Here is a 23076-nt window from a genome sequence, read left to right on the forward strand (position 1 = left end):
GCATCATCATTGGTATTGACTGATAAAGATTTGAAAATGAAATATGAGAATCAGGCCAAAAGGGACATTTACAGGCAGATAATAAAGATCAGGCTAAAAGTTTTCAGTTTTGTTTAAAAGAATAATAGTATAGTATATATAGTGTATAATAGTATATTTTACATCTAAGTAGTTTTTTTAATGTTGCACATTTGAAAAACATCATGTGTTATGTCTTCACCTGCCATCATGATAAGAGAAGACATCAAATATATTATTCCACTCCAGGAGAGACTTGATTTTCTCTATATTTATCAGATATCAGTATCTTGAATCAGCCAAAATGAGTTTGAAAATATTGGCACATCAGATTTTGGCAAAAATCAGACATCATGCATCCCTGACTTGGTTCTCCATAATGATTATCAACTGAAAAATTACAGCTATCTATCAGCAGTGATACAAGAGCTGTTTCTTCTGTTGTAAATATAAAGAAAATTCAATGACAGTGCATCTTTGTATGTCTTTACAGCCTGATTTAGAGATGCATTGCAGTGGCATCATCATCAGTACTGGCTGATAAAGATTTGACAATTAAATATCAGAATTACCCCAAAATGAGCATTGAAAGGCATATAATTCCTGTCAAGCTAAGAGTTTACGGTTTTATTTGAAAATATTGCATAAAAAAGTAGTTTTCTCATTTTAAATGTTGATTTTATGTGGGCACGTGCCATCATGAAAAGAGAAGGCATAATGATATTTTATTCCACTACAGGAGAGACTTGATTTTTTTCAGTGTCACTATAAGCCAAAATGAGTTTTGGCATAAATCAAATATCATGGATCCCTGGCTGGTTCTTCATCATGATAATCCACTCAAAAATTGGTGCTAATTTAACAAATTGTCCAGTTTTCAAAAATGCCACCCAGTTTTCTGTTTTTCCCATTTCATGAAGCAGTCGTCTGAATTTATTTGCAAACTTACAACTAAAATGCCGTGCCCTTTCTAAATTTGTTGTGTTAACTAACAAGAGATTACGCTCCCTTCTTTTAATGCCACAAATCCCGACTTGATACATGACTTAGCAGACCAGAGGTCAGAGGACGTTGCAGCATATTCAGGTTTAGCTGCTAAGCCGCCGCTGCTTGAAGAAATAAAACAGCTGTTTTTGGGGATTATGTTGTGAAATAGCATTAAGTGTGTGATTCTGCCCGTTGTCGAGTTGTTTACCGTGCTGCCGCTAATCCTCGTTTAAAACTGTCCCGCTCTGCTTCCAGTCTCCCTGCAGGACATCAACATGAGGAAGGCCTTCAAGAGCAGCACCATCCAGGACCAGCAGGTGGTGTCGAGGACCTCAGTGCCCAACCCGGTGGTGGAGATGTACCACCGCTGCGACAAGCCTCCGCCGCTCAACATCCTCAGCCCCTACAGGTCAGGATGACACACAGCTTTATAGTTCAGTGTCATCACATGACTACAGTCCTTTACTTGCTCTCAGTTAGTGTTTCCATCAAGTCAATGAGTGGATGTGTCAAAGTTTTCTCCAGCTCAATGCAGATAAGACTGAAGTGACTGTATTTGGCCCCAAAAAAGATCAGTGCCCACCTTGACTCCATATCACTAAAAATTACAAATCAAACCAGAAACCTCTGTCATTATTGACTCAGATCTGAATTTTAACAACCACTTGAAAGCTGTTATCTGCCTATTACCACCTGAAGATCATGCTACAATCAAGGGTTTCCTGTCTAGAGAAGACACAGAGAAACTTGTTCATGCATTTATTTTCAGTAGGTTACATCATCGTAATAGTGCCTTTACAGGTCTTAGAAAGCAACTAGTCAAGCAGCTGCAGCTGATCCAGAACGCTGCTGCCAGAGTCCTAACTAACACCAGGAAACTGGACCACATCACACTGGTCTTCAAATCACTACACTGGCTTCTTGTTAGAGTTTGAACTCTATCATTTGACTGACTCCTGGTCTACGAAGCACTGAATAGTGTTGGACTTATTGTCTCCATATGAAGCATCCAGAGTCCTCAGGTCATCAGGGACAGGTTTGTTGTTTGTTCCCAGAATAAGAACCAAGACTAGTGAAGCAGCATTCAGCTATGATGCTCCTCACCAATGGAACAAACTTCCTGAACACCTGAGTTCTGCTCAAACTGTTGGTTCTTTTAAATCAGGCCTGAAAACCAGATTGTTTACTGCAGCTTTCTCTTAGATGCTCAATCTATTTTCTTGACTTTCAATGCACTTTTATGATCTTAATGTCTACTTTTATGTTCTATTTATATGATTCTAATGTATGGCTACCTTTAAATCATTTTTCTGAATGTATTTCTTTGCCATTGTAAAGCACCTTGAATTGCTGCGTGTATGAATTGTGCTATACAGATAAACTTGCCTTGCCATTTTTCCCCGCAGAGACGACAAGAAGGATGCCCTGAAGTTCTACACCGACCCATCGTACTTCTTCAACCTGTGGAAGGAGAAGATGCTGCAGGCCACCGAGGACAAACGCAAAGAGAAGCGGCGGCAGAAGGTGCGCTGTGTGTCGGTGTGTGTTTTTGTGAGCGTGGATCTGGAGATGACAGAGCGGTTAAAGAAATTCATCTTCTGCTTTGATTTGCTAATGTATTTTTTTCTGGCCTAGCTGTGTCATCTTTTTTTGTTACTGTTTCAGTTGATGCATTCTGATCTGACCGTACTCACCATTTAGCTTTGCTTTGTTGTGTAATTGGTTATTGATACAGCGGCAGACGGCTGGGCTCGTTATCCAGAGACGAAGGGAGGACCGAAGGGGAATACAGCTGCTAATAACTTTAATGTTGAGCTGCACTGGAAGGGTCGTGTTATGTTTTCATATGAAAAATTGGCCATCAATTAGGCAGAGGTGTGATATTGCTTCACATTTAATATACTTTAAGTATCACTACATATCTTCTTGAGGCATCATGGCAGTTAGCAGGCTCGCATTGTGACGTGAAAATCAGCATAATCAATATGAATTAATGAATAACTACTATAAAGAATAATGAGTTGGTGCGCTGCAGTAACTGAGCGGAGACAAGAGGCTTCGAGGTACCGTTGGCTAGCTAGCTTTGAAATTAGCGTGCATGCTAGGAATTTAGGAAACATCAGTGAATTGCAGCGTTTATCGACAAGCAGACATTCAGCAAGTAAGACATTTGGATGCGCTTTTATAGATATTTGACCTCTTGAAGCTAGAAAGTGAGAAATTCTACTGTTCTCTCCATCAGTCCTCTCTACAGACATTTTTTTTTTTGGCTTTCCGCGTTTACGGTTGACTGAGATACTGACGTTTGAAAAGCTCTGCTGATACAAAACAGCCAATATAGGTTTTAACCTAGATAAATCCAACTTTAAAACGCCTAATTTCACCATTTCCAAAGTGATTTTTAGTCACGCACGTGTATGAGTTGGTGCGCTGCAGAATCTGAGTGGAGACTAGAGGCTTCTCTGTGCACGGTTGGCTAGCTAGCTTCAAAATTAGCATGCACGTTAGGACTTTTGGAAACACGTTTTAACTTACAGTGCCGTTCAAAAGTTTGGAGTCACTTAGAAATATCCATATTTTTTTTTTATGAAGATGACATTAAATGAATCCTAAATCCATTGTAGACATCGTTAATGTGGTAAATGACTATTCTAGCGGGAAACGGCTGATTTTTAATGGAATATCTCCATAGGGGTACAGAGGAACATTTCCAGCAACCATCACTCCTGTATTCTAATTAGTGTTGCTTTCGTCAACGAAAATTATGACGAAATATCGTCGTCAACGAACCTTTATCACTTGACGAAAATGAGACGAGACGAAACGTAAATGGTGGTTATGTGACGATAACTATAATAAAATATATAATACAATATTGTTGACGAATAAAAACGAGACGAAATTCGGTTTACAAAATAAAAACTCTGCTGAAATGTTTCTTCATTTTCGTTGACCAAAACGAGACGAAATTATTTCGTCTCGTCTCGTTTTGGTCAAGTGATAAAGGTCCGTTGACGACGATATTTCGTCATAATTTTCGTTGACGAAAGCAGCACTAGTTCTAATGCTACATTGTGTTAGATAATGGTGCTGAAAGGATAATTGATGATTAGAAAACCCTTGTGCAGTTATGTTAGCACATGAATAAAAGTGTGAGTTTTCATGGAAAACATGAAATGGTCTGGGTGACCCCAAACTGTTGAAAATATTGTAGATAAATCTGACATTAGAACACGTTTTGAGTTGGTGCACTGCAGTAGTAGTAGAGTGGAGACTAGAGGCTCATTTGTGCACCGTTGGCTAGCTAGCTTCTAAATTAGCCTGCATGTTAGGAGTTTAGTGTCTATTGATAAGCAGATGTTCGGCAAGTGAGGCCTTTGGGTGCAATTTAATTGATATTTTGCCTCTATGAGCCAAGATTTGCTTTGTAACTGTAGCTTTTTTTAAACTTTTTTTGCCTTTTTATTCTTGACCAGTCACTAGGTGTTCATGCTAGCTAATTAAATAATTAACACCTGCAGTTAGGTGGTATTCCCCTTTGATTCAAACTCACCTAAAAATTCCCCAGACATTTTCCAAACCCCTGACCGGCTGCCGCTGTACGTGTTCGCTGCACTCTGTCGATATTTCTGTTGAATTTAATGCTGCTCACATTTTCCTGTTCCCTCCCTTCCAACCTGGAAACTTTGCAGAATCAAACTCCCTCTCCCCTGGAAACAACCTAGTTTAGGTTTGGAAGTCGCAGGAGGATAATCTCAACCCTTCTGATTTATCTTTAGCTACCCGGCCTCCTCCTCTTCCTCCTCTGCTCAGTCTAACGCACCAGCTTGTCTTTCTCCCATGTTTCCATAGGGCTGTCCGGCCCACCCCGACAGGCCCCACTCCAGACAGGCCCCACCCAGGAGCCCCCTGTCCATCTCTGTAAGACAACCCCGACCCCCCAACCTGCCCCGTCTTGCCCCCCTCCACTCCCTCCAAACATACCCCACTATCACACACTACACACTCACCTGTCATAGCGGATGTCTGATTACAGGTAACACACCTGTAGACGTACTCAGGGAATCCACAAACACGCAAAACACACAGTCGCACACATTCACTCCCTCCTGTTTGTGTCCGTTTGTTGCGTTAGCTTGCCACCTCTAACCCTGTTGTGTTTGGTTTGGTCTTGTGTTTTCACTTGTTTTTGGCTAATCCGTCGTCCATCGTGCACTAGTGTGTGGGTGTCGCCTGATAGTGAGTAGACTAGTGTGTGTGGTGAAGGAGCTGGTGATGGGGTCCAGTGTTTTTTTTTTTTCCCCCTTCTGCACCAGATGAATCAATATTCATCGACTGAGTCCATCTCCACTGTTCTGTCTTTCTTGTTTTGTCTTTTTCACTTGTAGGAGCAGCAGAGGCAGGTTGAAGATCCAGGCAGAGAGGTGAAGAAGGTATGTAACGAAGTTTAAGGATGCGAGAAAAATGTAAAAACAAATATAAAGAAATAAAACATGTATTAAAAATAAAATAAATCTAAAACAGCGCATGTAAGTAGAATAAAGTCCGCACAGTTATAAAATAGTTGCTGAAAAGAGAGGAAACTAGGGGAAAAAAAGCAATAAAATAAAAAAGAAATGAATTCGAATTACATGAATAAAAGTGCAGACAGGATTTTAAAGAAGGTCTACAACGGTTCTTCCTTTTGTTACTCCTCCCTCTGAAGCCATCGGCAGTTTATTAGAAAATTAAATTCATTAGTGTCAGGGTCAGTGGTGAACCCAGGCAGAGAATACACTCACAGCGGGATCAGGCAGAAATTAATTTATTTTGGCTACAAATTAGGTGTGCAAAAAGAACTAAGGGGGAGTGAGTGACTGAAACTAAAGACTAAATCAACGTGAAACTAAAGCCAGGAAAAAAAAACTCTAACTAAGGAACTCACTACGGACTGGAAGTGGGGCCGACAGGCTACCGGAGACCGGCGGTCCAGGTTAGTTCTCTGCTGGGGTGGGTGAGCGGCAGAGAGTGGTTGTGGCAGTCCTGGATATCCTGAGGCAGGGGAAACGGGCTGAGGCAGGCAGGGATGAGACACCTCCTCCTCCAGAGGTGAATGCCAGTTCAGAGTTTGGTGGTGGACAGGAGTTACAGGGGAGCCCGGGCAGCGTGACCAGCAGAGACTGCAGGAACAGGAGAAAAAGATTAGTTCACGGTTTGCAGGTGAACACAAACAAAACGTGCAGAGGCCAACCTAACAGCTTGGAGCTGAAGCAACTATCTGGCAGGGTGTTGGGTGTGGAGCTGGCTTTTATGGAGGGAGATGGAGAACAGGTGTGCTGCATCACGGCTGCCCAGAGTTCTGATGACGATGATGGGTTATTGCCACCAGCTGCTGCAGAGAGTGAGTGGAGGACAGGTGAGGAGGAGGTGATCAGGAGGGAGCTGAGGCAGGGACTGAGGAGGGAGCCTTGACAGTACCCCGCCTCCTACGGAGGCCTCCTGGCGCACGGCGGAAGCGCTCTGGATGTTGCTGGCGAAAGTCTGCTATGAGGCTTGGGTCCAAAATTTGTTGACGGGGAATCCAGCTCCGTTCCTCCGGTCCATAACCCTCCCAGTCCACCAGGTACTGCAGGCCCCTGCCACGGCGGTGTAAATCGGATGGTCATCCAGGGTCCTGGGCGGCGGTGGTGTAGGCACAGGGGAGACCAAAGGGCTTTCTCGGACTGGTTTGAGCTGGGACACATGGAAGGTGGGGTGGACCCGCATAGAGCGGGGAAGCTTCAGGCGGACGGCGCAGGGGTTGATGATGGCCTCCACCTCGAAGGGCCCCACGAAGCGTGGGGCCAATTTCTTGGCCTCCACTCTAAGAGGCAGGTCCTTGGCCCGGAGCCAGACGCGCTGCCCAGCAGAGTAGACAGGGGCGGCAGAGCGGTGGCGGTTAGCCTGGTCCTGGGTCTTACGGGAGGCTCTGAGCAGGGCGGCCCGGGCTTGGCGCCAGGTTCGGGCGCAGCCACGGAGGTGGGCGGCCACGGAGGGAAGAGCGATCTCCTCTTCGAGTTCTGGGAACAGGGGCGGCTGGTAGCCATGGACGCAGTGGAACGGTGACAGGCCAGAGGAGGCGTTGGGGAGGGTGTTATGGGCATACTCCACCCAGGGGATCTGGGCGCTCCATGCAGAGGGATTCTCAGAGGCGATGCATCGAAGGGCAGCTTCCATCTCCTGATTCAGCCGCTCCGTCTGGCCGTTGCTCTGTGGATGGAACCCAGATGTTAGGCTGACCGTGGCCCCCAGTGCAGAACAGAAAGCCTTCCAGACCTGAGACGTGAATTGTGGCCCACGATCTGATACTATGTCCATGGGGATGCCGTGGGGCCGGAACACGTGGGCTACCAAGAGGTCGGCCGTTTCTCGGGCTGTTGGGAGCTTTGGTAGAGGCAGGAAGTGGGCGGCCTTGGAGAAACGGTCGACCACTGTCAGTATGACCGTGTTTCCATTGGAGGGGTGCAAACCGGTCACAAAATCCAGAGCAGTGTGGGACCAAGGTCGTCTAGGAATTGGCAGAGGATTGAGAAGGCCAGCGCTGGGCTGGGTCGGGGGGGGGGGGGGGCAGGTTCGCGGGTTACCGGGGGACCCTGGCTCGTCCCCGCGGGCCCCGGATCTGAAGCGGGCTGAGACATACTGCTTGGAGTAGGGCTGGGCAGCCGCTGTGCGATTAACGCAGCCAGCTCAGTAACTTTATCAGATAATGTGTTTACCTGAGAGAGCATATCTTGATTTGACTCAGATAATCCTTTAAGCATCTGATCATGCTGTCCTAGGAGCCCCCCCTGGTTGGATACAGCCTGATGTAACTGCTGGGGGGACCAGGCAGACTCGTGGCAGGGCTGTGTGTTCTCAGGGTTCATGGTGGCCAGATAGTTCTGTCAGGGTCAGTGGTGAACCCAGGCAGAGAACACAGACTCACAGCGGGATCAGGCAGAAATTAATTTATTTTGGCTACAAATTAGGTGTGCAAAAAGAACTAAGGGGGAGTGAGTGACTGAAACTAAAGACTAAATCAATGTGAAACTAAAGCCAGGAAAAAAAACTCTAACTAAGGAACTCACTACGGACTGGAAGTGGGGCCGACAGGCTACCAGAGACCGGCGGTCCAGGTTAGTTCTCTGCTGGGGTAGGTGAGCGGCAGAGAGTGGTTGTGGCAGTCCTGGATATCCTGAGGCAGGGGAAACGGGCTGAGGCAGGCAGGGATGAGACACCTCCTCCTCCAGAGGTGAATGCCAGTTCAGAGTTTGGTGGTGGACAGGAGTTACAGGGGAGCCCGGGCAGCGTGACCAGCAGAGACTGCAGGAACAGGAGAAAAAGATTAGTTCACGGTTTGCAGGTGAACACAAACAAAACGTGCAGAGGCCAACCTAACAGCTTGGAGCTGAAGCAACTGTCTGGCAGGGTGTTGGGTGTGGAGCTGGCTTTTATGGAGGGAGATGGAGAACAGGTGTGCTGCATCACGGCTGCCCAGAGTTCTGATGACGATGATGGGTTATTGCCACCAGCTGCTGCAGAGAGTGAGTGGAGGACAGGTGAGGAGGAGGTGATCAGGAGGGAGCTGATGCAGGGACTGAGGAGGGAGCCTTGACAATTAGCAGAATATTTACACAAATTATACGCATTAGTGTGCAGATGAGTGACGAATTAAAGGATAAAGCTGCATAAATGAGGGCAACGAATGCAGACGCTTCCACACAGATGAAAACTATAAAATAAATCTAAAACAGCACAGATACGTTGAATAAAGTGAACACAGAGTTATAGAATAATTGCTAACAAGACAAGAAATTAGAAAAAGCATGTAAAAGCTAAGGTGTATAACAAAAGTACAGTTAGTTTAGACCAGACTATAAATATAACAGCAGAAATAAGAATTATTTCCGGCTTACTCTGTTATTTTAATTAAAGTTTACATCTGATATTAGAATCTGAAGGATACAAGGTAGGGCTGCACAGTTAATGAAACAGTAATTTATGATTTTGGCTTCTTTAAATGATCAACTGTGATACTGAAAACAGCCCATGTAGATAAAATCATTTTGTTTTAGCTTTGATAAATCTGACATTAGAACACATTTTTTCACCTTTTTCAAAGTCATTTTTGGTCACACACCTGTGTAAGTTGGAGACTAGAGGCTTCACTGTGCACAGTTAGCTAGTTAGCTTGTAAGTTAGCCTTCATCCTAAGCATTTAGGAAACATTGCTATAGTGTGGTGTCTATCAATCAAGAAAATTTAAAGGTCTGTATCGATTCTTCCTTTCCTTACTGCTTCTCCTCCCTCATCATTTGAGTGGCAAATTGAATTCATTAGCAGAATATTAACACGAATCGCTTATTACACGCTTTAGGTGTACAGATTTGAGATGAATTAAAGGGCGACGAATGCAGATGCCTCCACATAGGTGCACCGTATGGTACAATTAAACATCCAATAATACTCTCTGGCATGTTTCAAAATGCTCAACAGGTCTAGCTGATTGTGATTTTATGTCAAGATGATGAGGAAAAGATGTTAAGGAGTGTTTTCACGCTGGTAGTGGGTCTATACGGTCTTTTTCTATCCTTGGAGAAATAAGCATTCAAGTCCTCAGCATTTCCACCTGTTTATTTCTCTAAGGATAAATAAAGACCGTAAGATGTGCGACAACTGATATTTCACTAAGGCTAGAGAAAGACCGTATGGACATCTTACCATTGGTTGCACGTCTATACATTCTTTCTCTATCCTTAGAGAAATAAGCATTCAAGGCCTTAACCTGCAAACTACCAATACAAAAAATAACTCTAACGATCTGTCAATCAATAAAGTAGTCAATAGGAAATATCTGTTTATCCAGTAGAATAAATTGTCTTCACTTACAGAAGCTCAGGAGGCATCCAGAGGTAATTTTCTGAAGTCTTTAGGCACATTTTTAGGTCCACTGCAGCACTTGTAGTTTTCATGTTATTTCCATGTTTCTTTGGGCATGTGTTTATAATCTGTTTTCAGCAGCTTCAGCTATAAAGCTATATTTATTTATTTATTTATCGGTCTTCTTTGTGCACTCCAGCAGTTCTTCCTGCACATCAGAGACCCTTAAGTATCTAGAGTTTTGTACTATGTGGCTTCAGTTGACTTCCTTGACATTCGTGAAAGCTCATTTTCAGCTGAGATAATCTCCACATCTTAATTCTAAAAGCTGTATATCAGCAGTTTCAGCAGTAATTTGGATGTTAGCTATATATATTCTTTCAACTTATGTACAATCTGTGCAATAATAGTACTCTATCAGTATTTCTATACAGCAAAAATCTGTGCAATACCACTGATATGTGCAATAATGTTATTTTAGAACTAGTACTTATGTATATTTTGGCTTATTTTTATTTTTATACTTCATTCCTTAAATGTTTGCACTATCTTTACTGCAGACTTACCCAGTAAGACCCTTATTTGTGTCATTAACCAACTTTAATATTAATCTAGAATTAGTTTAGTAGCTGTTTAATATGTCTTTAATATTGTCTTTTTTTACTGTCTTGTGTTAAAACTTTTACGTTTTATGTAAAGCACTTCTTGTGTTGACAGGTGCTACAATAAATAAGCCTGTCTATATTCAGAATTGTGAATTGTGGAGATTTTGCACTTTACACTTCTACATACACTAGAATGCATGCTATTTCCTGAGTCTTTCTACTTATAGTCAATCTGAGCAATAGTAGTACTAAATCAGTATTTCTATTTAGCGAAAAATCTGTGCAAAAATTACATTTTTAAATTTTTTTTTTTTTAGAAAGTAATACATACAGTTGTGGTCATAAGAAAATATATTTGACCATGGAAAAACTTTTCTTTCATTTAGGGTTAGTGGTCAGACAAAGTTATGTATTGTCACGCAATTGTATTTGCACTGATTGTTCTTGTTTTCGGTAAAGAATGGTGCGTATTTTACTAATTTCTGCCAGGTTTTGTAAACTTGTGAGCATGACTGTGTGTATGTTTTTTTTTTATTTTCATTTCTATACTTCATTCCTGATATTTGCACTATCTCTGCTGCGGATTTACCCACTAAATCCCTATTCATGGTCATTAACAAGCTTTAATATCAATCTGGTGGCAGTTTATCTTTAATATTGTCAGTTTTTTTTACTGTCTCGTGTTTGTTTTCTTTTAAACTTTTTACATTTTATCTAAAGCTCTTTTACTTGTTCTTGAAAGGTGCTACAATGAATAGGCCTGCCTTATATAGTCATAATTATGAATTATGGAGATTTTGTACTTTAAAACAAAACCCTGTGCAATTTCTTTTTTTCCACATACACTAGAATACATGCTTTTTCCTTAGTCTTTCTACTAAAGTACAACCTATGCAATAATAGCACTAATAAAAATCTGTACAAAAATGTTGTTTTCTTTAGAAAATTATGTATGTTTTGGCTTTATTTTTATGCTTCATTCCTGACATGTCTGCGCTATCTCTGCTCCAGATTTACCCACTGTGGGTTTAATAAAGGGTTATCTGATCTATTTTGTAATGTGGGGCGGGTACATTTGTCATTATAGCTACAGAGTAGAGTGAATCTGATGCAGCTACATAAAAAAAGAGTGAAGTCGTCTTTTCCTGATTAAAACTGAAGAGCGGAGAACGTTGTCAGTCTAGAGAGCTCTTAATCACTCCAGAACCACCTCCAGTAGACGTATATTTAAGCCATTTGGCGGAGTGGAGGCTCTTCGGTGTCTATTAACCCGATTCCTAATGGTGCAGCTGTGCTAATGTTAGTGCTACAGGAGGAGAATGTTAATGCGGTACAGTAGCATGAGAGCTACTCCAGATGCACATCTTTTAGTGTAAATTTACTACTACTGTAAGTTGTTCATTAAGAGATGTGACATTTGCATGTGTGAGTTGCATCTGTTGAATGAATGTCTTATAATTTATTTTGAAGGTGCGTAAAGCTCGAAACCGGCGCCAGGAGTGGAACGTCCTGGCCTACGATAAGGAGTTCAGACCAGACGCCAGGCTCACCCCGTCCCCCTACCACGGCATGTCCTCTGAAGGCTCCCTGTCCCCAGATAGCAGGTATAAAACACCCCTATACCTTTTAGAGGGTCTTGTGTCCTTTTTACTATCCAGCCCTCACGTTTTCTTCATATTTTCCTCAGCTTTAAAGCCCTATAAATACTATTTGTGTGCTATAACTAATAAATAATCCTACAAACCATTCAAACTACTAGAGTTATACACATTTACCATTGTTTAGAATTACAGTTGCAGGTTTTCTGCACTGAGGTGAAATCAAAAATCAACATTTTCCTCAGCTTTAAAGCCCTATAAATGCTATTAGTGTGCTATAATTAATATATAATGTACAGATATTGTTACAAACCTCTCTCAGCTGTGAAATACTGTGATTTAAGCAGCCCCACCTGTCTGCCGATATCGTATGAAGCTCTATACCACCCTCTTCTGGCGAATGGGAGTCTCAGCATGTTAATTTATGTTTTATGTGGATTTTACAAACAAAATATGGTTAAACTTCAGAGGAAAAGTCAATCACTGTAGCAGCAGACTGGGATGTAAAACAAGGAATATAAATCCAGATAGACTGGCAGAGGAAAAAAATAATATTTCACTGAGTTATTGGTCAGTTATCTCTGAGCAGGGTTGTTATTTTTAAACTTGGATGCCACACCGGCCTGTCTTTAATCTTTTTAATGTGTTTCCATTAATAATATTGAATAATATGTCAGTATTACTTTAACCCAGGGGTGTCAAATTAAGTCATTTTAGTTCAGAGGCCACGTGTAGCCCAATCTGATCTCAAGTGACCAGTGAAATCATAGCATAATAACCTAGAAATAACTGATGTTTCTTTGTTTTAGTGCAAAAAAGTACAATTCTGAAAATGCTCACATCTTTTAACTAAACATTATGAATAACCTGAAGTTTCTTAAGAAAAATGCATGCAATTTCAACAATATTATGCCTCCATTTATCATTTAAAGATTGCAACTTACAGATCTTAGTGTGTTTTGAACTGAATAATCTAGTGTTTTACTTTATGATCAAAACAACTTGTCAAGATCTAGAAATGATGTTAAATTTACATTCATTTCCACATGTGTGTAGTAATCCTGAACACCTGATCTGACACAAAACAAACTTGACTGTTAAGGAGGAAGGTTAATTCTGTCCCCCTGTCTTGTAAATGTATAAAATTTAGACATAAAAATACATTAAAGTTGTGGTGGTGCAGTGGACAAAATTAAAACATCGGTTACTTTTATTGAAAAATTGGAGTTAATGTCGTTTCTGTAATTTTTACAATTTGCAAAGTCATCAGGTGGGCCGGTTTTGACCCACAGGCCGTATGTTTGACACCCCTGCTTTAACCTACTCTCTGTTCCGTGCATCAGATCCATGGCGTCTGACTCCTACCCAGCCAGCCCCAACCACCCCTCCACCCAGGCCCCCAGCGCCGCCCACCCCACCGACCACCACGCCAGGGACCACCTCAGCGCCGCAGCCCAGACCCAGTCACTGGACCGGGGCCTGCGGCCGGTCAACCAGCCCCCTGCTGGGGCGGCGGCCGGAGGTCGGCATGTGGCCTCGCTGGGCAGGACCCCCTCAGGACACGGGGTCCAGGCTGGAGGAGATCCGACGGTTAACGGGCCGAGGCAGCCGTCGGTTAAGGACTACCGGGCCGGGCATGGGTAAGTCTTCATGAACATTTTATTCTTTTTTTCCTTATTTTTCTAACAATATATGAGATGGGATGATTCATTTTTAATTCAGTGTTGTTTAATTTTCCTACAACCCCTATTTATGTCATTATCGAGATTTAATATTAATCTAGAATTAGCCTAGTAGCTGTTTAATGCGTCTTTTTGTACTGTCTTATGTTTCTCTTTTTCTCTTGTTGTTGAACCTTTCATGTAAAACTACAATAAATAAGCCTGCCTTATATGTTCATAGTTGTGAATTATGAATCTTTTGCACTTTAAAAAGCCCCTGTGCTACATCTATTTTTCTACACGTGCTATTTCCTCAGTATTTCTACTTATGTTCAATCTGTGCAGTAACAGTTCACCAAAAAATCTGTGCAATAATGTTATTTTTTACAACTAATACTTATATTAGGTATTTTGTTTTTTTTTTATTTGAAGAATTCCTTAAATGTTTGCACCTTCTTACCTGCTGTAACACTTATCTTTCCTTTATTTCTTGCTCTGAATAATATAGCCATAGTTTTAGGTTTATAAGATGTTTAATGACTTGACTTCCTCTACTTTGGGAGTTAAATAAGTGAGTGAATCATGAAGGCTAAGCTAACGTCACCTATAGCCGCTTTTCACTGCAGGACGGAAACAGCAAACAGAATGAAAAAAATAATTTTAATTTAGAGGTAACGTGCAAAATCAAGAGGTACTGGTAATATATGAAGATAACTGAAAGGTTAGAAATTATAAATGAACACAGGTACTGCCTGACATCTAAACTATAATGAAGTTTTACTTTGCTACAACAGATGAAATGTCATTGATGCCAGTGAAATAATTTCTTTTTACACGTTTCTGTTGCACCCAGCTTTGGGAAATCTAGATCTGAGACTTTAAAGGAATGTTCTGACATTCTGGAAAAAGCACTGTCTTGCCCGGAGAGAGACGAGACAACCAATGTGAAACAAATATGAAGCCTGTAGGTCAACAGGTTGAGTGGGCCACTCATAAACAAGGGCTATAGTCTCAAGCCTTGGCCATTTTCTGTACGTCATTCCAGATTTTAAATGTTTGAGCACCTCAGACCTCTTCAAGAAGCCGACCACCATGTTTTATTTACACCTGTAAACAGGAAGTCACCTGAACACTGAGGAAGACCATGTGGTACAGTCAAAAGCTCCATTCATATTAGGTTTGCTCAAAGACAAGATGGCAGATTGACCAGGATTCCATGTCCCATCATTCAAGTCAGTTCAGTTAAATTTTATGTATATAGCACCAATTACAGGTCAAATTGTCTCAAGATGTTTTACAGAACCCATATGCTTGAACCTCAGAGCAGCCCTAGGGGGCAGTGGCAAGAAAACACCCTTTTAACAGAGAAAAAAAACCTCGAGTAGAACCCGGCTCTTTATGTGGAGGACCCATCTGCTGCTGGAAGGAGGGTTGAGAGGGACAGAAGAGGTAGAGGGTTAGAGGTAGAGATAGAGGGGTGGGGAGGGATGGGAGAAGAGGAGGGTGGGAAACAAGGAACATATAACACACAGTTGGATACATGTATGATATACTAGATGATACAAAGTACAAGCTAACATTGAAAATGATTCATAGTTTACTGTTATGATGTACGGCCCTGGCATTAAATATACTACATATATAGCTGGTGGTAAATTCAAGCAGTGTGTAGATGAGCATAGAAAGTATAGTGAGGGTGATGCAGAGTAGATTGGTGGAAATGTGCAGCTGGAAGCAGTGGGCTGGAGGAAGGTCAGCAGCAGCAGCATCCCATAGATGGAGATTAGACCAGTTGGTGGGAGAACAACCACACATCTGAAGCATCCAGCTCTGGGACCAGGGTCACTCAGACTTCTACCCACATTTCCTGTCTCTCTCTCCACTGTGTGCACTATAATAAAGGCAAAAAGACCAAAAAAGAAAATAATTAAGCCATGAGACGATTAGCTTAGCTTAGCTTAGCTTAGCTTAGCTTAGCAGGCTATAAAAGGGGAAACAGCTCCACTGAATATCAAACTACCGTAACTGTGTCTCTTGTCTCCCCCCTCCTCCCCCAGCGGTCAGCCCTCCACCATCCCAGAGTACTACATCCCGCCGGCGCCTCCCCCTCCTCCCCCCACCATCCCCTCTGCACAGACGGCCTTCGACTCCACCACAGCTCCGCCCTCCGCCGCCGCCTCCGCCGTCCCCCCGACCTCCTCCGCCCTCTCCCGCCCCTACTCCCCCTCCCCTCCTCCTCCCCCGGCCAACTACGTGCCCTCCCCCTCCCACCCACCTTCGGGCGCTCCCCCCGCCGCCCCTCCGCCTCCCCCTCCCGGAGCCCCGGCGGGACACACGGCCCACCCATCCCCGCCGCACGCCGCCGTGGGCCAGGCGGCCGTGGACGCGGCGCCCTCGGCCAGGAAGTCCACCATGCTGGGGATGATCCCGATGAGCGACGCCCGCTCCGACCTGCTGGCCGCCATACGTAGAGGTAAGTGTGTCTGGATGGAGCTCAGAACGTTGCTATTTATAGCATCACACTAACTTTTTATGGAATTGATTACTTTCAGCAAGGATAAAAATTTCTCATCTCTGCACCAAAAACACACAAAATATTTGAATATGAGACTGTGATTTTTGTATTAGAGTTTCTCTTTTAGTAAAATTCTATTCAATACAAAACCAGATTGATAAAGTAACTTAAGTGACCCACCACAGATTTCTCCCTTTCAATTTTTAGCTGATCATTTCTCATGATTAGAATTTTAGTTGCTGTATTTCAAGTGTTAAAACATTTTATAAGTGCAATGTAATGTTTCATTTCATTTTTGTGTGATGTTACTTATTACCCCGTATAATTGCTGGCATTACTTGACACTGTTTCTATTCTCTACTTTAGGTCACTTATTTAGATCATTTTAGTAGTGAGTCATACTTACTACCTACTTTTTTCTTCTTGCTTTTTACTTTTTAAGCTCTGCATTTCTTATGTAATGCTATTTGTTTTTTCTGAGAATTTACTTCGTGACTTAAAGTTTTATCTTATCAAAATTTAACTAGTTCTATCTTAACTTAAATCTTATCATATCTTATTGAAACTTAACTTACCATATCTTATCTTAACATATTGTAACTTAACTTAGCATACTGTAACTTAAATCTTTTTGTGTCTTAGCAAAACTTAACTTATTGTATCTTAACTTATCTTAACTTAAATCTTATCTTAACTTAATGTATCATAACTTATCATATCGTAGCTTAACTTAAATCCTATCGTATCTTATCAAAGCTTAACTTATTGTATCTTAATATATCATAACTTAACTTAAATCTTACCGTGTCATATCAAAGCTTAGCTTATTGTATCTTAACATATCACAACTTAACATATCGTAACTTAACTTAAATCTTATCTTAGCTTAACTTAAATCTTATCATGTCTTATCGAAACTTATCTTATCATATCAAAACTTATTTTAACGTATCTTAACTTTAATCTTATCTCATCTTATCTTATCTTAACTTATCATAACTTAACTTTAATTTTATCTTATTGTATCTTAACTTAATGTATCATAACTTATCGTATCGTATCGTAACTTAACTTCAATCTTTATCCTATCGAATCAAAACTTACCTTATCCTAAAAGTTACCGTCCTTCCTTCCCTCCATTTCCTCCCCCCAGGTATCCAGCTGAGGAAGGTTCAGGAGCAGAGGGAACAGGAGGCCAAGCGGGAACCGGTCGGCAACGACGTGGCCACCATCTTGTCTCGTCGCATCGCCGTGGAGTACAGCGAGTCCGACGACGACTCGGAGCTGGACGAGAACGAGTGGTCCGACTAAGTGGTGAAAAACGAAAGAGAACGAGGGAGTGATGGGGGCTTGGTGGGTGGAGATCAGCATGAGGGGGGAGAAATGAGACACCGAGGTGTAAATGAAGGGATCTGATCAGTTTTAAATGTTCATCATTGACATTTTAACACATGAGTTCAGTAAAAACCAATCATCAACCTGTTGCAGCCTGTCTGAGCATCAGGTCCATCGTTTCAGCTTGCTTGGTTGCCCCTGACGACGCCTATTACTCGAACCGAAACCCCGGAGGTTCTCACGTCTAAACCGCTCTGGGGCGTTCGGCGCAATTAACATTTCAGCACCCTCCCGCCCCCATCTGCTCATTTCTAACCTCCGCCGCCGAGCCGTGAAAAACAAACGCCCCAACTTCTCTCCTTCATATTGGTGTGGTAATTATTAGCAATACTCCGAAGCTGTAGGTAGGCGGCCCCCCGGCGAGGACGTGGGGGGCGATGTGTTTACAGAACACATGGTATAGCACAAGAAAAACTAATTACAGTGCAATCTTAACGTATCTGCCAAATGTAGAGAAAGAATCTATGAAAACAAGTCAGGGTAATCAGGGAAGTAAATAGCTTATTAGCGGCTCGCTCTGCTTCGCCGGGCGACGCCTGTTTACGAAAACGTTCTCCTCAAGGGATGCCAGCCTTTTGGGAGTTTGGATCGCTGTTATTTTATCAGACAGTACAATTAATATGATCTCTGTGTAATGAGCTCTAGCTGCTGTGTGGGTGGCATGTTGATAAATTTACTGATTCCCACCGTGATTTTCATGTTTCAGCCGGATGGGTTTGGTTAAAAAGTGCTCTTCAGGTGTACTTTTAATTTGTTGCTATCTTGTTTAGTAGATTTCCAGCACAGGTTGTTGAGTTCACAGAGGAAGTGAGTAAAGTTTGCAAAATAACTTTCTGTCACTGATTTCTAATAGACTCATCTATTTATTCACCATTTCTAACTCATTTTGGAATTACATTCTGTCATTTTTAACACATTTTGAGTCTGTTTCAACAGGTTTGAAATCATTTTGGACCATTTTCACAAACTTTAGACAATTTTTAAGACAGTTGTAGATCAGTTCAGACTTTTTTAAATTCATTATCAAAGCATGTTTGATTCATTTTGGACCATTTTAGCTCATTTCAGAACTTTTTCTAACTCATTTTGGACATGTATTCAGTCATTTTCCACACATTCTGAGTCAGTTTCAACAGTTTTGAAGTCATTTTGGACCATTTTTGCAAATTTTGGACAAGTTTTCAAGACAGTTCAGACTTTTATTTAGTATCAAACAATATTTGATTCATTTTGAACATGTGTTATGCCATTTTTTTACACATTTTGAATCATGTTGAACAAATTCTGAGTAATTTTGGACAATGTTAGCTCATTTTTGACTAGTTTTAAGTCAGTTCAGACTTTTTTTCATTCATTATCAAGCCATGTTTGATTCATTTTGGACCATTTTAGCTAATTTTGAACTATTTCTAGCTCATTCTGGACGTGTATTAAATCACTTATCACACATTTTGAGTCAGTTTCAACGGGTTTAATGTAATTTTGCAACAATTCAGAGTTTTCAAGAAATTCATTTTTGGATAATTAAATTTTTTTCACACCGTATACGAAGTAGTTGTTTATATTTTTGCTTTTCAGGACTGATAGTGAGAATTAGGAATCAACTAAACCGATATTTATTTCCAACTGATCTGTATTTGGTGTAAAATACACATCTTTGTATCTACGATAAGACAAGCTCCAACATAGAACTATTTTTTTCTAAACATGTGTCCTTTAGAGCCAAAGTTGTGCATTTTGACATAAATTTATTTTATCATTTTTTTTTAAATGATGTTACTGATATTCAAAAGAAAATACTGAATATAAGATTTGATAAGCTCCTACAAAGTACGACTATTTCCTAGCGCTGTAATTAAGTTTATTTATTTCCATTTTCTTTACTTCTTCATATCCAGATGCATTTAAAAGTTACTCATTGGTAAATGTACGCTGTGTTTTGACACACCTCATATTCTCATACATAACTAAAGAGGTTTCCTCGCATATAACAAAAAAAATGTCCATTTCTCAGCTGAATACAATTCAAAATACATTTATGTGACTATTATTGATGTAAACAAACCTTCAACAGTGTTAGAAAACAGGAATTATTAAGCTCGCAGCTCTTTTTAATGTGTTTAATTGAAAATCTAACAGGCAATTAACTGATAAGAGAAAGTTCCAATCGTGTTTACAGTATGGTTTGTCTGGAATACTAATGTATTTACATTTTCATTAAATCATTTAATTACAACAGAAAGCCTAATTAAGATCAAAATCACACAATTTGCATGCACAGAGAAGTGGTTCTACATTATATTATCTGTTTTTGTTTTTTTTTGTTTAACTTGATCATTTAAGAACTTTTTGAAGCTCTTGGAGGTTTAAATATCCTGTGAGCTGTCTATGTAAAGTAATCAGAAAGCCAAACTCCCAACAGTCAGTGTAGTTCTCAGACTTTAACCTTTCAGATCAGTAGAATCCCTTTGAGGTAGTTTTTAATTGAACTGTGACAAAAGACGCCACCCAGCCAGGAATCAGCTGGTTTGGGAGGGAAAAAACGAGCGCCACCAGCCTTGTCGGAATTCAGCAATTAAACTCGGTCTCCGTATGGCAGCGTGGAACAACAAAACAAGCCGACGAGCTTCTGCCATTGTTCGGTTTCTATTATTTCTAGGTTTTTTTTCATAGTCATTCATAACATTTCAGCCAGTGACTGTGTGCCGTGCTCTTATATAAACGCTTCCACACTTAACCACCGTCGGAGCTGCTCTCACAAAGCTCGGTCGTCCTGCTGCCGCCGTCTGTGGAGGTTTTGTGAACGCAGCCCCTGGACTATAAATACATACGTGTAAGAGACTTGCAACAGTAATATACAGTATATTATCTCTTATCTTTTCAGTATAGGTTTGGCTAATCCTCAGTATGAACTGATTGGACTGTAGTGTTTTTATAATGTGCTTTTTATTTTTAAAACGTGCTGCGGTGAGTTGTTCACTTTGGTTTATTTTAAAGTTTTCTAACTGTCAAGGCCAGGACGGAGGTACCGGATAAACAACTTGTGTCAGAGAAGCCGGCTAAAGGAAGATTTTAAACTATTTTTATTCTATTTACGAGGAAAAAAACGCTTAAAAATCACATTGGAGCCAAAGCAAATGTCCCTCAAAAACAGCATTCATACATTTATTTTAAAAACTTTGAAGATTTTGCAACTTTTTTCATGGGAAGTGGAGTGCTACGCATCCGTTTGGTGGCTAAATATTCACAGATATTTAGTTTTAATTAGAGCAAAACGTGCACTTTGAACAGTTTCTATTATTAGACGCTGTTCTTTATGTTACTTTACTTCACATCACCTAACTTAGCTTTTAACCACATTATCTTCTGTTGTAAAGTAAATCACAAAATTTACACCCTGCTTCGGGTTAATTTATAGCCAAGAAAATGCTGTTTTTTTTGCCCACTTTTAAACAACATATCTAAGTATTTATTTGCTGGACATTAATGTGATTAATAATAATGACAAACTAAACCAAGAGAATCCAGAGAGCAGGCATCTGCTACATATCTGACACTGTTTTGACTGCGTGTTTGTTTGGTAATTGTGTCCGTATTAGTTTATTCCAAGTGATTTTGAAAGGGATAGGGCCTCAAAATGTGGTTACTTTGTCGTTGTATATAAACACGATAGCTGACACAACAACTGCACTCTGTCGAAGAATACAAATCACACCGGCTTTAGGGACTGGACGGGTTCTTGTGATTCTCCCTGATTGTTTGGAAAAGGGTTTTAAAGAAGTGTGCCAAGACCTGCGTTTGTGGACGTTATTATTGAAGCAAAAAAAAAAGGTAAAAATAAAAAAAGCACATATGAACTGCAGTGTGGATTTGCCACAGACCTGGAGGTTGAGCTATGCTAACGGTGACCCGGGTCTGATTGTTCTGATCGTTTATTCTGTGGTTGTATTGTGGTGCAGGAGCCATAGATATACTGAAATTTAAACAGCATCTGTGGATCGGAGCGATTCACGAACCTCCAGCGTCAAAGAATGTAAAGCTCTGACGTTCCACCAACACGCCGATCCGCTCAAGATTTCCATATTAGCAACGACGAAACAAAGTCTTGTATCTCTTATCAGTCGTACCTTGTGTATCTATGGCTACTGGCTCGTAAGAAAACTTCATTATGTGTTCAAAATGTGAGAAACGAATCATGTTGTATAGACTTTTGGTAAGGCAGCCTGTAAAGTAAAATACATTTGGGGTAATATAACCTAGACAAGGAAACAAAAAGAAAACTGTGTATTGCACACTAAAATCAACTGTAAGCAAGTATGCATGTAACTATAGACAATAAATGGTGAACAAAACTGTATATCCTGTGCTTTTTTTCAAATATACAGTTCAAAAATTTGGGGCCACCCAGACAATTTCATGTTTTCCATGAAAACTCACACTTTTATTCATGTGTTAACATAATTGCACAAGGGTTTTCTAATCATCAATGAGCCTTTCAACACCATTAGCTAACACAATGTAGCATTAGAACACAGGAGTGATGGTTGCTGGAAATGTTCCTCTGTACCTCTATGGAGATATTCCATTAAAAATCAGCTGTTTCCAGCTAGAATAGTCATTTACCACATTAACAACATCTAGACTAGATTTATGATTCATGTAATGTTATCTTCATTGAAAAAAGCTGCTTTTCTTCCAAAAATAAGGACATTTCTAAGTGATCCCAAACTTTTAAACAGTACTCTACGTCTAATGTATTAGTCATGTTCTTCCCCTCCTTTTTATAGACAAAGCAATGAATCATCTATTCCTTTGAAACCTTTGATGTTGGTAAACTGCAAACAGCTGTAGAGCCTCTCATCTGAGATACATAAATGTTGTTCCTCGATTCCTTTCCTCGGATCTCCTTCTTCGTGTCTTGGTCATTTCCGCTCGAGATGCAAGAAAACGAGGTAAGAACGATGGAGACGTCGAGGCATTCAGCAGTGACTGACGTCAGCAAAATGTGGCATCATCCGTCTATTGTTTTGTTTTAGCCTAATGCTGTATTTATGATCTCTTACAGCATATATTGTTTTAATTCAATTAACAAGGCGTAATGTGACAAGAATGTACAGTCGACACATTCATCTATTATCTATACATATGTAGACCTTACACTGACTATAAGAAAATAACATTGAGTTGTTTAAATGCAGTGTTGGGTCCTGCACATTCATGTGGATGTTACTTTAACCTAAACACTGTTTAGACAAGATGATACTTCTTGCCACACTGCAGAAAATTGTTCAGGAATGGTTGGAAGAACACGACAAAAGAGTCCAAGGTGCTGGTTCTGCCTTTAAAACCCTACAGTTTCCAATCTGCATGGGAATCAGCAAAACAATTCTACAGAAATCCAAACCCACAGAATGCAACGG

General features: G+C 40.9%; 1 protein-coding gene across 3 annotated transcripts in view; it reads left to right on the top strand.

Annotated features, from left to right (window-relative positions):
• Positions 1–22013, top strand: part of zgc:109889 (uncharacterized protein LOC553542 homolog) — a 61416-nt gene extending 39403 nt beyond the window's left edge. For 2 of the 3 annotated variants that reach the window (XM_055007686.1, XM_055007685.1), the window contains exons 4-11: positions 1261–1414; positions 2412–2529; positions 4858–4926; positions 5394–5438; positions 11958–12091; positions 13429–13725; positions 15804–16219; positions 17415–22013. In XM_055007686.1, coding sequence (XP_054863661.1) covers positions 1261–1414; positions 2412–2529; positions 4858–4926; positions 5394–5438; positions 11958–12091; positions 13429–13725; positions 15804–16219; positions 17415–17572 — 1391 coding nt within the window. In that variant the 3' untranslated portion in view covers positions 17573–22013. The remainder of the gene's footprint in view (positions 1–1260; positions 1415–2411; positions 2530–4857; positions 4927–5393; positions 5439–11957; positions 12092–13428; positions 13726–15803; positions 16220–17414) is intronic. The other variant, XM_055007687.1, reaches the window with a different exon arrangement.
• Positions 22014–23076: the final 1063 nt, after the last annotated feature.

The sequence above is a fragment of the Amphiprion ocellaris genome, chromosome 23 (genome assembly GCF_022539595.1).
Source record: "Amphiprion ocellaris isolate individual 3 ecotype Okinawa chromosome 23, ASM2253959v1, whole genome shotgun sequence".
Lineage (NCBI taxonomy): Eukaryota > Metazoa > Chordata > Actinopteri > Pomacentridae > Amphiprion > Amphiprion ocellaris.